The sequence below is a fragment of the Elephas maximus genome, chromosome 12 (assembly GCF_024166365.1).
Source record: "Elephas maximus indicus isolate mEleMax1 chromosome 12, mEleMax1 primary haplotype, whole genome shotgun sequence".
Taxonomy (NCBI): domain Eukaryota; kingdom Metazoa; phylum Chordata; class Mammalia; order Proboscidea; family Elephantidae; genus Elephas; species Elephas maximus.
In genome coordinates this window covers 85153700-85167998 of record NC_064830.1, presented here as the reverse complement: position 1 = coordinate 85167998, position 14299 = coordinate 85153700, and the positions used below count along the sequence as shown (strand labels likewise).

Below are 14299 nucleotides of genomic sequence, written 5' to 3'. Positions count from 1 at the left end.
CCTTCCTTCTAGCTGCTTCTCTAGCATGGCTGATATCCATTAATCCTGTTTATTGTCCCCTCTGTAACATGGCCCCTGCTCCCCAGCTGCACCTGGCCTTTGGACTTTGAGCCCATGCCCTTGGATCTGCCATACTGTATGTCCTACAATCCTCCCATCATTCTTTGAAGGAGAAAGGTTTTTTTTCCCACTCTTCACCCTTTCTTTGTCTCCCAAATTGGAGACAGTGGCCCTGGGAGGAGGGTGACTCATGCCTACATGCTAGTGTTCCTGCTCCCTCCAGCCTGGATGTGTTTACATCTTTGTGCTTCCTTATACTATTGGTAACATCATCATCACAGTTGTTAAAAGCACTTGCAGTGTGCTAACACTGCCTTAAGCGCTTTTCATATAATAAGTTGTTTAATCCTCCAAACAACCATTAACGCCCCCATTTTACAGATGATGAAATTGACAAACAGAGAGGGAAGTAAATTGCCCAAGGCCACACAACTGGTAAATAGCAAAGCCTGTGTTTGAACTCAGACAGGCTGGCACCAGAGATCAAGTTCTTACCCACCACACCATGACTACCTCATCCCGATGCCACTCACATTTCTAGTTTCAAAAGAATCCCATAGAGAGCTGGAAGGGTGAGGGAGAGAAGGAAGGAGAGAGGGCAGCAGAGAGAGGGAGGGACAGAAATGGTGGAGTTGCGTTATTTATTTGCATGTGTGTTTTGTGCAACATCCACTGTATGGTCACAGCAAAACAAAAGGAAACGTGAGTTTCATGTAAGCCAGCTATTTCATCCGGCCGCACAGTAGAAAACCGGCATATTCTAACTCTGGAGGAGATAGGGCCTAGGCTGGACGCACTAACAGGCATAAACCAGATAACCAAACCATTTGCTGTTGAGTCTGTCCTGACTTGGGGCAACCCCATGTGTGTCAGAGTAGAACTGTGCTCCAAAGGGTTTTCAATAGCGATTTTGGGGGGAAAGTAGATCACCAGCCCTTTCTTCCAAGATACCTCTGGGAGGACTTGAACCTCCAATCTTTTGGTTAGTAGCCGAGCACGTTCACTGTTTCCACCACCCGGGGACAAAAAACAACATATGATGAACTTTACGTGGGATTTAAAAGATTTTCAGGGTAATTTTGAGAACACTTGGTTTTTACCTCACTTGAAAACCTCATCCTTGCATAAGGTGTGACCTTACTGTTTACACCCTCCCCCGCCACACACGTGCACAAAATGTTTACCTGAGTCTTTTTTATTTTAAAGCACAAATCTGTGGGCCTACATTCTAGCTAGTTTTAAGGCCTTATTGTTGTAATCCTTTAATGTGTTCCTATCACGTAGAGACCAGAGTGGTTCAACATCGGTACTCAGGTGCCTGAGTCAATGAACATATGCTCATTGGGGTGCCTTGTTTTTAAAGGAAGATGCTGGAGACCTGCGGAGATGCTGAGAATCAGCTGGCTCTAGAGCTCTCTCAGCATGAAGTCTTTGTCGAGAAGGAGATTTTGGACCCTCTGAATGGCATAGCTGAGGTGGGTGCTTTGCCGTGTGGTGTAGAAGAGCCGAGACCGGCGTGGACTAGGTGACGAATGTTTCACCTATGTCTGTAATTTTAACAGTCGCCAGTGACTCTAGCGTACACTAATTCTTGTAAATAAAACAGGTAAATTAAGGTCCAGAATACTTTGCCTAAGAGAAAAAATCTGTAAATAAATATTGCACGTTATAACATTAAGATAAAAACCCTGAAGCTCATCCCGTTTGGTGTGTTCTTCTTTTTAGGTGGAAATCCCCAACATCCAGAAACAGAGGAAACAGCTGGCTAGATTGGTATTAGACTGGGATTCCGTCAGAGCCAGGTAAGGTCAAACTAAAAATAACCAATAACGCTATTATGTCATGTACCCGGCAACCATCACCATCCCCAACACGGATGAGAGGCAGACCAGAGTGGGCAAAAGGGAAGTCAGCAGCCTCCTGACACTTCCGTGTGGATCTCATTCTCCCAAGCAGGTCCCTGGAGATGTTGTTATAGTGTGACGTGCTGTTACTAGTGAACCAGCAATGAAAGGAGACAGGAAAAAAATTGAAAGAAAGTATGTGTTTTGGGGGGATGGGGACGGTGGCAGAAAGTTGTAATTGTGTAGCTCTTGAGATAGCAGAGTATACGAGTAAAGCGATCTGCCATCTTATTAGCTCTTGGGGGTGCCGCTGTGTTGCAAACCCTGCAAAATCAAGAAATGTGCTCAAAAGTGAGGGATGCGTGTAAAACTTGTAACCATACGCAGAGGACTGCTGACTTGTGGGTTAATGTCAGCTAGACTCCAGTCTCAGCTCTGTCCTTGATTGAATTTTTATCAGTAATGTATGTGTGACATCAGAGGTGGCTTTCTTCTCACATGTGTGGGAATTAGGAATAGGAAGACAACCACCACTGTCCCCAGACCGTTCTCATGCTTTATCATGGGCTGGCACTTTTTGTGTAAAAGGCCAGGTAGTGAATATTTTAGTCTCTGCAGGCCAGGTGGTCTCTGTGGCAGCCACTCTACTCTGCAGTTGTGGCACGAAAGCAGCCGTGGACGTGAATGAATGGGTGTGGCTGGTTCCAATAAACCTTTATTTACAAACACAGGTAGCAGGATGGATTTGGCCTGTGGATCATAGTTTGCTGACCCCTGGTTTGTTAGATTATTTAACCCTCGTTGCAGTCCTGTGAGGTGTGTGCGTGGCACAAACGGTTAAGCACTAAACTAGCATCCAGAAGATGGGGAGTTCAGCCTCACCCAGAGGCATCTCAGAAGACAGCCCTGGTAACCTACTTTTGAAAGGCCACAGGCTTGAAAAACCCTCAGAAGCAGTTCTACTCTACATGCACAGGGTCACCCTGAGTCGGGATTGACTTGATGGCAACCAACAGCAACAGCCCTATGAAATAGGTAGGACTGTTCCTATTTGACAAATATGTGGAGCTACAGCTGTCATTTACCGAGTGCCTGTTGTCAGATACTTTATATGTTTCATTGGGTTTAATTCCTGTAACCTGTCTGCAAGTCAGAGAAGTTTAGAAAATGGCTGTAACAATGTTACATTTCCTTGTTTATAAGATGCCCTTGAGGGGTCTTTGAGTGTTATGAGTTGAGTTCAACTACTAAGCCAAAGGTTGGTGGTTCAAACACACCCAGCGGCACCACAGAGAAAAAGGCCTGGTCATCTGCTTCCATTCAGATTACAACCAAGAAAACCCTATGGCACAGTTCTACTCTGTAACACATGGGGTCTCCACAAGTCAGAATCAACTCAGTTTCAACGGGTTTGTTTTTGTTTTTAAGATGCTGTTGAGTACCAGATGCGCCACTGATTTAATATCAGCATTTTTGAGGGGTGGGGGTAACGCTTCATCAGATGTACACGTTAATTGTTAAAACATATCTTGACTTAAGAAATGTTGAGATGATTAAAAGGTACAGCTAGGTTTTAAAAATGAGAGATTTCACACAAACTCCCTATTTCTGATCCTCTTGAAAAGTCAGAAAAGAAAAAAAAAGGTACAGCTAGGAATGAACACATGGTAAAAATGATCACGGCTCCCATTTATAGTACATCTGCTACATGCTAAGCACTGGGCTACGTATGTTATGTGTTTGCTCATTCAATTTGCCCACCAATCCCTGTTTGTTTGTTCACTTATGTTTTCGACAGATCTCAGTTGGGCACTTTGTGTATACCAGACTTTGTGCTAGACACTAAACGCAGAGGCCTCTCAATAAGAGTTGAAGAAGGAGCAGGGGTTAGGAGGTTAATGTAACGTCCCCTACCCTGGAGAAAAGACTGCAGTCCTCGTTGTACAGATAAGATCTTTATGACTTGCTTCATGCCATGTAGATTGTAAGTGGCAGAGCTAGGATTCTGAATGCAAAGTTCACCATCTCCTTGTCAGGGGTAGACACTGACAGAAGCAGGGCCTGGGAGTGCAGGCTACCCTGAGGCACGTTTTTGCTCAAGATAAGGAAACCTGTTCTAGTAATTAATTTTTTGATCTCGAAATGTGTTACTTCGCAAGGCAGTGAGTGCTCTGTCACTGGAGTCTGTTGAGTGATGTTATAGATGTTCATCCACTAGGAAGAGTACATCTGCAGCACACGGATCCCGTAGGAGATTTCAGCAACTGGTGCTTGATCCTGCATCCCTGGTCTTGTTCACTTACTTAATCAAAGAGGGCATTAGAGAAACCGAAACAACTGAATATTTTCTCTTACTCCTGTGGCGTTTCCCTGAAGGAAGGTGATCATAGCTAACAGTAAGAAGATGGAAATCCATTCTGTGCCATTTTATGTGTGCACACGTACGCACACACAAACACACTCTTACGTATTTGTTCTTTCCTTTATCTTTATGACAGTTCTGCAGGGCAGGCAGTGTTTGTTCTCTTAGTTTTACAGATGAGGCAGCTGAGGCACAGAGAGGTTATTACCCATGGTCACACAATTAGTAAAGGGAGAGCCAAGCTCAAACTTGGGTATATCAGACTCTAGTTTTGCTCCAGCAGCCTTGCCGAAGCCTTGCTGTGGAGGCCTGCTTCCCATCTACAATGTGAAATGGCACTGAGCATGATACTTCAGGGCAGTGTAGCAGTCTGGGTTGCTCAACAGGTTGCTGACATGGGTTTTCCTGTTGCATCTTCAGAATATCCACATTTAAATTTGAAGTGTGAGAACTTTGCACAACAGCAAACACATCCATATACAAACAAGATCAAAACACACTTGAAAACCAAATAGAAGTTGTTTTCTATTGTTATCCCCTTTCTCGCTCCCCTGTTTTCCCTATAGTATAATTTTTTTGTCCTTTTGACTTACTATATAAAGGGAATGTAAATATTCCGCATTATGTTTCAAATTTGCTGTAGTTATTATCTTTAGAATATTAATTCTTATAAGTATTTTTCATTCTCAAGGTGAATTCACAGCTTTTGATGCATTAATTACTGATCAAAGGCTTTTACCTGCTGAAACTAATCACAGGTCAGGACAGTAGTCAGGAGGGTCATCAGGAGCTCTCAAGAGCAGAAACTGATTCTTGGTGGCACAGGGAACATTCCAGACCAAAGCAGGAGAGTAAGGGAATGTTTCATGGCAAGACTTCCATGATTGGACACTAAGGAAAGGGATTCTGTAGATCGATTCCCAGGAGTGAAATTTGTCTCAGATTAGTTATGGTGGGTTATGCTCAAAGCAGACAGCTAATCCCAGCATTCCTAGTGTCCTGTCATGATGAGAAGTTAAGGTCTACTTTGCGTGCTTCCATTTTTAGAGGGTAAATGTAGGGAAGCTGGCATTAGGTACTGATGCTTGTCCCAGGTAGAATCAGTTTTGGGGATGGAATCTGTCTCCACAGGTCCTTGAGTTTATACAACTTGTTCTCAGATACTGGCTACCCCATTGTTTTACAGATGGAACCAAGCTCACAAATCTTCGGGAACCAACTTTCAGGGGCTTCCATCAAAAATAGACACTTTAAAGGAAGAGATGGATGAAGCTGGAAATAAAGTAGAACAGTGCAAGGTATGAGAATTCCCTAATAAACCTTTTGTATCAGCCTTTTTTTTTTGGCAAATAATGGATAAAAGATCAAATATTGCTAATTATTTACTAAGTTTTACATTAATTCCTATCAGAGTACTTTGACTGATATTAAGTGTATGTAAGGTTCTAGCAGTAGCTTCATCAGAACATGCTAACCTCAGGGAGGGTAATGTGAATCAAGATCAGCCCAAGCCTGATCCCTGTGAGGTGGAGGTCAGACACTCCTCCATCTTCCAACCTTTTTACCAGTTCTGACACCAGCTGTCTCAGTCATCTAACTAGTGCTGCCATAACAGAAATACCACAAGTGGATGGCTTTAACAAAGAGAAATTTATTTCCTTGCAGTAAAGTAGGCTAAAAGTCCAAATTCAAGACGTCAGCTCCAGGGAAAGGCTTTCTCTATCTGTTGGCTCTGAAAGAAGGTCCTTGTCCTTAGTCTTCCCCTGGTCAAGGTGCTTCTTGGGCACAAGGGACCCTGCGTCCAAAGGACGCGCTCTGCTCCTGGTGCTTTCTTGGTGGTATGAGGTCCCCAACTCTCTGCTTGCTTCCCTTTCCTTTTATCTCTTGAGAGATAAAAGGCAGTGCAGGCTACACCCCGGGGAAAAACTCCCTTTACCTTGGACCAGGGAGGTGATCTGAGTAAGGGTGGTGGTATAATCCTACCCTAATCCTCTCAATATGAAATTACAATTACAAAATGGAGGACAACCACACAATACTGGGAATCATGACCTAACCAAGTTGACATATTTTTGAGGGGTGGGGAACACACAATTCAATCCATGACACCAGCCATCCCTCCCACATACTACTTCTCTGCTGGGTTTGATGATATGTTGCAGTGGCCACACAGAACTCACAGGCCATAGTTACAGTTAAATGGTTTATTAAAGAAGCAACAGGGTACAACTTGGGATCAGGATCAGCAGGCTACAACTCAGGATCTGGATCAGGAAGTATGCAGGCAAAGTCTAGAAGGCTTCCCCAAAGGGGAGAGTGCATCCCTCCCTTCTTCAGTTCAGGGCAGATCTCTCAGCTCCTCTCGGCCATGTAAGCAAACAGGCCCTTCGCTCTACCATGCAACTCCCTTCTCAGCCATGCAGGCCTCCTCTCAGCTCCCTCAGGACAGGCCTTCTCATGGCCCTGCTGTCTGTCATCACTGACTCTGCCACTGGGCTCCTTCTGGTTCTGTCACTATCTTCAGTGTTACAGCCCTTGACCCGCGTTACAGCTCTTTTAGGAGGTTCTTTACCTCCTTTCTCTCTGCTTCTTCTCTCTTGCATTTTGTCCGTTCTACTTCTTCTTAATTCCTGTCTCAAAAACCTCTGTGGGGTTGACTGCATATATACACAAAATCATTGTCAATTTCAAGGCATAGTCCCTCCCAGCTAGGCCACAAATTGACCAGTCCCCTCTCAGTAGGCCACAGGCACTTCATTTGGATTGTAGGCCATAGTTACCTCATTTGCGTAGTCCATAGTCACTTCATCTGCATGGGTATATTGACCAATCCCTGTAAGGTCCACACTATTGACAGTTATCAAACCTGAAAGTATCAAACCTCAAGTTGTTTATAGTTTACCCAATTGAAATAACAATCAACCTGGACAAAAGTAATAAACCCTTTGGGGTAGGAACTAGGGCAAATGTAACTTCTCAGGGATTAGGTGAAAAATCTCTCAAGCTGTTTTTCCAGAGTCACGTACAGGAATTCATTTCACCACAGTGTTATTTTTAATTTCTTCTTCCTTCTTTATTTTCCAAGAATCTACTTTATAATCAGAAGAAAAAATTATTTAAAAAAAAAATTCAAATGGGATCTTTGTAAAAACTTGACAAAAATATCTAAGTTTATTTAAAATAAAGAATAGGTGAAAAGTGCCTGGAGCAATAGAGGAAGGAGAGTTAGAAATAGGAGGAAGATATGGAACGTATGGCTAATTGCTTCCGTGAACAATTCTTTCCTTTGCCATGAGACCAGAAGAACTGGATGGTGCCCGGCTACCATTACCGAACATTTTGATCAGAGATTCTATAGAAAAATACTGATTAAAAGAGGGGACAGAATTTTAAATTCTCATGGAATCCACTTCCTGAAGCCATTGAAGTGGGATGGACCCCCAAAACTATTGCCCTGAGATAATCTTTAAACCTTAAACCAAAAATATCCCCTGAAGTCTTCTTTAAACCAAATAGTAGTTTAGCTTAATTAGTAAAGAAATGTCTGCCTTGAGCATTGTGCTGTCTTAAAGAACTATCTATATGGGATTAAGTCAGCAACAGCAACTTGGAAGGTTAGATAGGAAGTGTCTTAGTTATCTAGTGCTGCTATAACAGAAATACCACAAGTGGATGGCTTTAACAAACAGAATATTCTCTCACAGTTTAGGAGGCCAGAAGTCCAAATTCAGGGTGCCAACTCCAGGGAAAAGCTTTCTCTCTCTGTCGCCTCTGGGAGAAGGTTCTTGTCATCAATCTTCCCCTGGGTCTAGGAGTTTCTCAGCACAGGGACCCCAGGTCCAAAGGACAGGCTCTGCTCCTGGCTCTTCTTTCTTGGTGATAGGAGGTCCCTCTCTTCCCTACTCTCTTCTCTCTCTTATATCTCAAAAGAGATTGACTCAAGATACAGCCCATTCCTATAGAGTGTGTCCTGCCGCATTCACATGACTGCCTCTAATTCTGCCTTATTAACATCATAGAGGTTAGGATTTGTAATTACATAGGTAATTACATCAGATCACAAAATGGAGGACAACCACACAATAGTAGGAATCGTGGCCTAGCCAAGTTGACAGGCATTTTGGGGGGACCCAATTCAATCCATAGCAAGAAGCTTATAGGCAGTGAGTTTGCGTTAATGGGGGAAGAACAATTTGGAAAAGGAGGGCAAGAATGGTTGCATAACTTGAAGAATGTGATCAATGTCACCAAATTGTGTATGTAGAAATTGCTGAATTGGTGTAGTTTTGCTGTGCATGTTTTCAACAACAATGTTTTTTAAATGAAAAGAAAAAAACTAATAGATGAAACAAAGGAGTGAAAACCTAACAAAATACATCACAAAATTATAGCAGTTAAAATAACCCACAATAGTCAAAAATAAATCAATGGAGTAGAATATGTTTTCTAGAATGGGCCCTTTTAAAAATTTGATATATGGTAAAGAAGTCATCATATAGCCATCAAACCAAAAAAAAAAACCAAACCCATTGCTGTTGAGTCAATTCCGACTCATAGCATCCTATAGACTATCGACAGAGTAGAATTGCCCCATAGGGTTTCCAAGGAGTGGCTGATGGATTCAAACTGCCAACCTTTTGGTTAGCAGCTGAACTCTTAACCACGGTGTCACCAGGGCACCTCATATGTATAGCCACAGGGAGGGACAGTTTATTTTTAAAAAGGTGCTAGGACAATTGGTATGAAATACAGCTTCTTATCTCATCAACTTAATGTCAGATTAATTAGATAGCAAAGTGCTCTTATTCTCTCTGCATCTATCTGTGTAGATAGATGTTTACTCCAATTTGTTTTCAAAAGCAGGAATTTGGTGAGTCTTAGGTTTACTGGCCTAGACTTTTTCTCTCATTTATCGTTTTCCAAAAATAGTCTCTTTATTCTACTAAATAGTATTGGAACTATTACATTTTAATTTATTTTGGTGATGCTATAATTGATTTTATAGGATAAGGAACTTCAGTCAGTTAACTGAAGTAAAATGACTTGTTTAATATAGTAGGTAGGAATGAAAACTGAACTCCCAAAGTCATGCCATAGCCTTTGTGTTTAAGAAGATGGTATTTAGATAAACGTTTCTGATAAAATAGCCTTGGGCTGGCTTAGTCCTGTCAGAAGAGTTGTAGCTGTTGCCAGTGTCACCCCGCTGTCTTCTTCACACCTGGTCTAACCTAGATCTTGGCTTATTGAGTACTCATTGGACATAAATTTGCTGGAGGGTTAGGGAGTCTCAACTGGTACTTTATGGCCTGATGTCTCTTGTCTCAGCTTCCAGACCATAGCTTATCAGTATTTAAAATGGTGAAAACTCATGAAAGTATTGTCTCCTTATCTCTTTGTGCTACCTTTTGAGTAATTTCCTGAGATCTAGGTTTTCTTTCACTGTTTCTCTCTTTAGCTATGTCTGTCTGCTAGTTTACTTTGAGTTTTATATTTCATTGACTATATTTTTCATTTCTGAAGATCTAATGCTTCAAATATACACCTTTTTTTGATATACATTATTCTCTTCTAGTGCTTATTTCTTTTTAAATGTTTATCATTTTAAATATTTTTTTTTCTAAATTTTACTTATTTTGTTGCTGTCATTGGGAATATACATAGCAACATGTACACCAATTCTGCAGTTTCTACCTGTATAATTTAGTGAAACTGATTGCATTCTATGAGTTGTACAGCCATTCTCAGCCTCCTTTTCTGAGTTGTTCCTCCCTCGTTAACATAAAATCACTGCCCCCTAAGATTCCTGTCTAATCTTTCGAGTTGCCGTTGTCAGTTTGATCCCATATAGATAGTTCTTAAAAGAGCGTAATGCTCAGAAAAAAAAGTTGTTTTTTTTTTTTTTAACCTAAAATACTGTTCAGTTTTAGGAAGGCTTCAGGGGATATTTTTGGTTTAAGATTAAAGATTATCTCAGGGCAGTAGTTTCAGTTATTCATCCAACCTCCTTGATTCCAGAAAGTCTGGAGTCCAGGAGAATTTGAAATTCTGTTCTGCATTTTCCCCCCTTTGATCAGAATTCTTCTTTGGAATCTTTGATCAAAATATTCAGATATGTTAGCTGGGCACCATCCAGTTCTTCTGGTCTCATGGCAAAGGAGGCAGTTGTTCATGGAGGCAATTAGCCACACATTCTGTATCTCCCTCCCATTCTTTAGACTCTCTTCCTTTGTTGCTCCAGGTGAATAGAGACAGTTGTGCCACAGATGGCCTCTTGGAAGCTTTTAAGATCCCAGGCACTATATAACAGACTAAGAGCTAGAATAAGAATAGAAGCACTAAAAACATTATTAGTCCAATTAACTGGGATGTCCCATGAAACCATGACCCTAAACCCCCAAACCAAGGAACCGAATCCCATGAGGTGTTTGGCTGCAGATAAGCAGCCTCAGCAGCTACTTGTTGTAAATATATCTTTCACACAGCATTTGCCAGTTCAGCTTTTTAGAGGTGTACAACTTATTAATAGCAATTACAACAATTGGCTGTACAACCCTACCCTCAATGTGATTTTTCCATCATTGTTAATTCCCCCTTTTCCCCTTCCTTTCCTCCCCTGGGAACCACTAATAAACTTTGGTCTCTGTGCGTTTGCCTTTTCTTGTCTTTTTATATAAGTGAGGTCATACAATATTTGTCCTTTTGTGAATGGCTTTTTGCTCAGTATGTCTTCAGGCTCCATCCATACTGTAGCATGTATCAAGACTTCATTTCTCCTACTGGCTAAGTAGTATTCCGTTGTATGTACGTATCATATTTTGTTTATCCATTCATCTGTTGATAGGCATTTAGGTTGTTTCTACCTTTTTGTTATTGTGAATAGTGCTGCAGTGAACATTGGTATACAAGTCCCTGTTTGAGTCTCTGCTTACAAGTCTTTTGGGTATTTACCTAGGAATGGAATTGCTGGGTCATGTGGTAGCTCTGTTTTTAGTTTTTTGAGGAGCTACTACACTGTTTTCCACAACAGCTGTACCATTTTGCATTCCCATCAGTAATGGAGAAGGGTTCAGTTTCCTCACATCCTTGTTAACATTTGTTATTTTCTGTTTTTTTTTTTTTTTCTTTTTCCAGCCATCCTAGTGGGAGTGAAATGCTGTCTCATTGTGGTTTTGATTTGCATCTCTCTGATGGCTAATGATGCTGAGCATCTTTTTGCTTGTCTGGTGGCCATTCGAATGTCCTCTTTGGTGAAATGTCTATTCAGGCTCTTTCTCCATTTTATGATTGGGCTATTTGTCTTTTTGTTAAGTTGTCAAAGTTTTTATATATTTTGGTTATTAGATTCTTATCAGATATATGGTATCCGAAGATGTTCTCCCAGTTGCTAGCTTATCTTTTTAAATATATTTATTTTAATAGTCTCTGGTTATTCTGTTTTCTCAAGTTCTCTGTAAAAATGGTGGGAGTTTGCTTATATGTTTTGTAATTTTGTTATTTTAAGTTTGTTTTAAGAGGGGGTTTATCTGTGGGACTCCTGCGGGTTGAGTGAATCTCTGCGGAGAGTATTCTCAGCCCAGTACAATTTTTAACTAAGTTTTCCCAGTTAGGGGGTTCCTGGGCACACATACAGTATATTCAAACCTCAGACCCTCATAAAAACAGGTCTATCTCGTGAAATCTCAGAAGCAGCTTTTTTTTCTTCCCAGACTCAGAACCCATTCCAGGGCAGATAAGCTTCCCTATTATTTCCATGGACTAATAAGCAGATTTTTTTCTAATCTACTCTTTCATTGAGCGTACAGTTAGTTCCTCAGGAATCCCGTCTTTATGCATGATGTGTGAGTTCTTGTCTCAGTTCCGGTTCCTCACCCACCAGGCCCAGGGCCTCATTTTCTGTCCTCACCCCGCAGGACTGCTAGACTCAAACACGTTAGCCACCAAGAGAGGTGCACATCCACCTCTGGGCATTCCCAGCCTCCATTCATGCTTAGCATTCTGGCTTTCATTACTTTTTTTCTATTCCGTATATTTGGTTCTGGGAGTTTACTCCATTCCTTTCTCAGTTACTCTAATAGGATGTTTGTTACTTCTAACTAGCATTTCTAGGTTTTTTTTTTCCATAAATGGGAGGATCTTCATGTTAACCTGTGCACTTTGAAGGCAGCATCCTTATACATACGCACATGTTATCTAGCCTGTCACTTTTTTAAAAACTATGTAATGGTTTGTATAACTAGTTCATTTACTTGAGTTTAGATATCAAAAAGTATAGAGTGAAGTCTTTCTTCCACACTTGTCTTCTGTGTAATTCCCAACAGGTAGTTATTATCATTCATTTCTTGTTTTTTCCTCTAGAGATATTTTTATACACCTGTGACTATAAATAGATCATATTGATATTTTTTTCCTGTCCTTTTTTTAATCCAGATGGTAGCATACTATAAATAGTGCTTTACCCTTTGCTGCTTAATAAGCTATATTAACAATAAATTTTGGAGATCATTACACGTCAATCCATAATCTTCCTTATTCTTTTCTGTTGTTCTAGGATATGGTTATATTAGTCAGTTGATGGACATTTAATTTTGGGCTGTTTCCGTCTTTTTTTTTCTGCTCTTTTTTTCTTCAGTGACATATCTTCTCTTCCACTTACCCAGGATCAACTTGCAGCAGACATGTATAACTTTATGGCCAAAGAAGGGGAGTACGGCAAATTCTTTGTTACGGTAAGTCCCTTTCCCTGACAATATGTAAAAGCATTGTAAAAAATGAATCATTATAGCTTTGTTGCAAAAGATGTCATTTTTGGTTTTGCTCAGCCATTGTGTGTGTGTCCATCTGATGCTAACGTTACTTTTGTTTTTGAATGTGGGTCTGTTCTCAGTTATTAGAAGCCCAAGCAGATTACCATAGAAAAGCATTAGCAGTCTTAGAAAAGGCCCTCCCCGAAATGCGAGCCCATCAAGGTAATGTAACCTGTGCGCTGGCTGATGCCTCCTTCTCGCCTCTGCCACTTCTGCCTCTGTTCTTCTTCACCCTGACTCCTTTGCATGCACTTCCTCCGGATAAAGCCTCTCTGCCTAGGAGACTACTGTTTCCCAGCATAATTTCATCTTTCCTTGCTACATTCTCTAATTTCTCCCCCACCCCAGATTAACACACTAATGGAACATTTGCAGTTCTTCTGAAACCTTCAGTTGAAGAGAAAGCTCACCCCTTTCGGGAGTGCCTCTATGTCTTTTCTGTCTTCTCACAGGCTTAAAAATATTTTTTCTTTATAGATTCTAGCATCTAAGTATCCTTTTCCAGATCAGCTCTTCTGTCCATAGGTCTTAACTCCAGTCCCGTGACGCTAAGGCCCCACATTCTAGGAAGAATATTTTGGAATTTCCAAGGGAGAATTTTGGAAACCAGTACCTGATGCCACACCATCAGACATTTAATCAATGGATTGCATGATAAAGCTGTGACCCCTTCTTTCAGACCCCTTCTCGGTCTTTACACAAGTCTCTTGTTCTTACGAGCACTGATGTTGTGCCCACCGTAGTCAAGCAGGTTGCAGATTTTACCCACAAGTTATGCGTGTACTGAGCTTTCCCCTGGTGTTTAGTTTCAAATTAGAAAACTGAAGCTTTTAATTCGACTTGTCTCTGCTTTATGATCAGAACATTTACCAGCAGAGATCAGCAAAAGGTGTTAAAGCAGAGATTGTTGTCTTCTTTAGACCTGTGACATCACTCTGCTTGGAACGTAGACCTGACACTGGATCTGAGGTTTCCCCTGCAGAACCGTGGGTCTTGAGGTGGAAGAGGATCAGGCCAGGTGCTGAGTGTGATGACTGATTATGAAAGGGAGAGTGAGTGGGTGAACAGGTGTGTGTGTTCTGGATGTGCATACACACACCTGTGCACAAGAATGCTATATTTTCCCCCTAAGTTTCAGAGGTACCAACAGGTTCGAGCTTTGTGCCTGAAAATTTTTGGATTGTGGAATTAGAAAATCCTGTACCTTGACCAACAGCATAGCCAGGCCT

General features: G+C 41.3%; 1 protein-coding gene across 2 annotated transcripts in view; it reads left to right on the top strand.

Moving 5' to 3' along the window:
* The window catches only part of ARHGAP17 (Rho GTPase activating protein 17), a 104132-nt gene that overhangs the window by 51403 nt on the left and 38430 nt on the right, over positions 1-14299 (top strand). For both annotated transcript variants that reach the window (XM_049903465.1, XM_049903464.1), the window contains exons 5-9: positions 1424-1535; positions 1786-1862; positions 5453-5564; positions 12924-12992; positions 13151-13232. In XM_049903465.1, coding sequence (XP_049759422.1) covers positions 1424-1535; positions 1786-1862; positions 5453-5564; positions 12924-12992; positions 13151-13232 — 452 coding nt within the window. The remainder of the gene's footprint in view (positions 1-1423; positions 1536-1785; positions 1863-5452; positions 5565-12923; positions 12993-13150; positions 13233-14299) is intronic.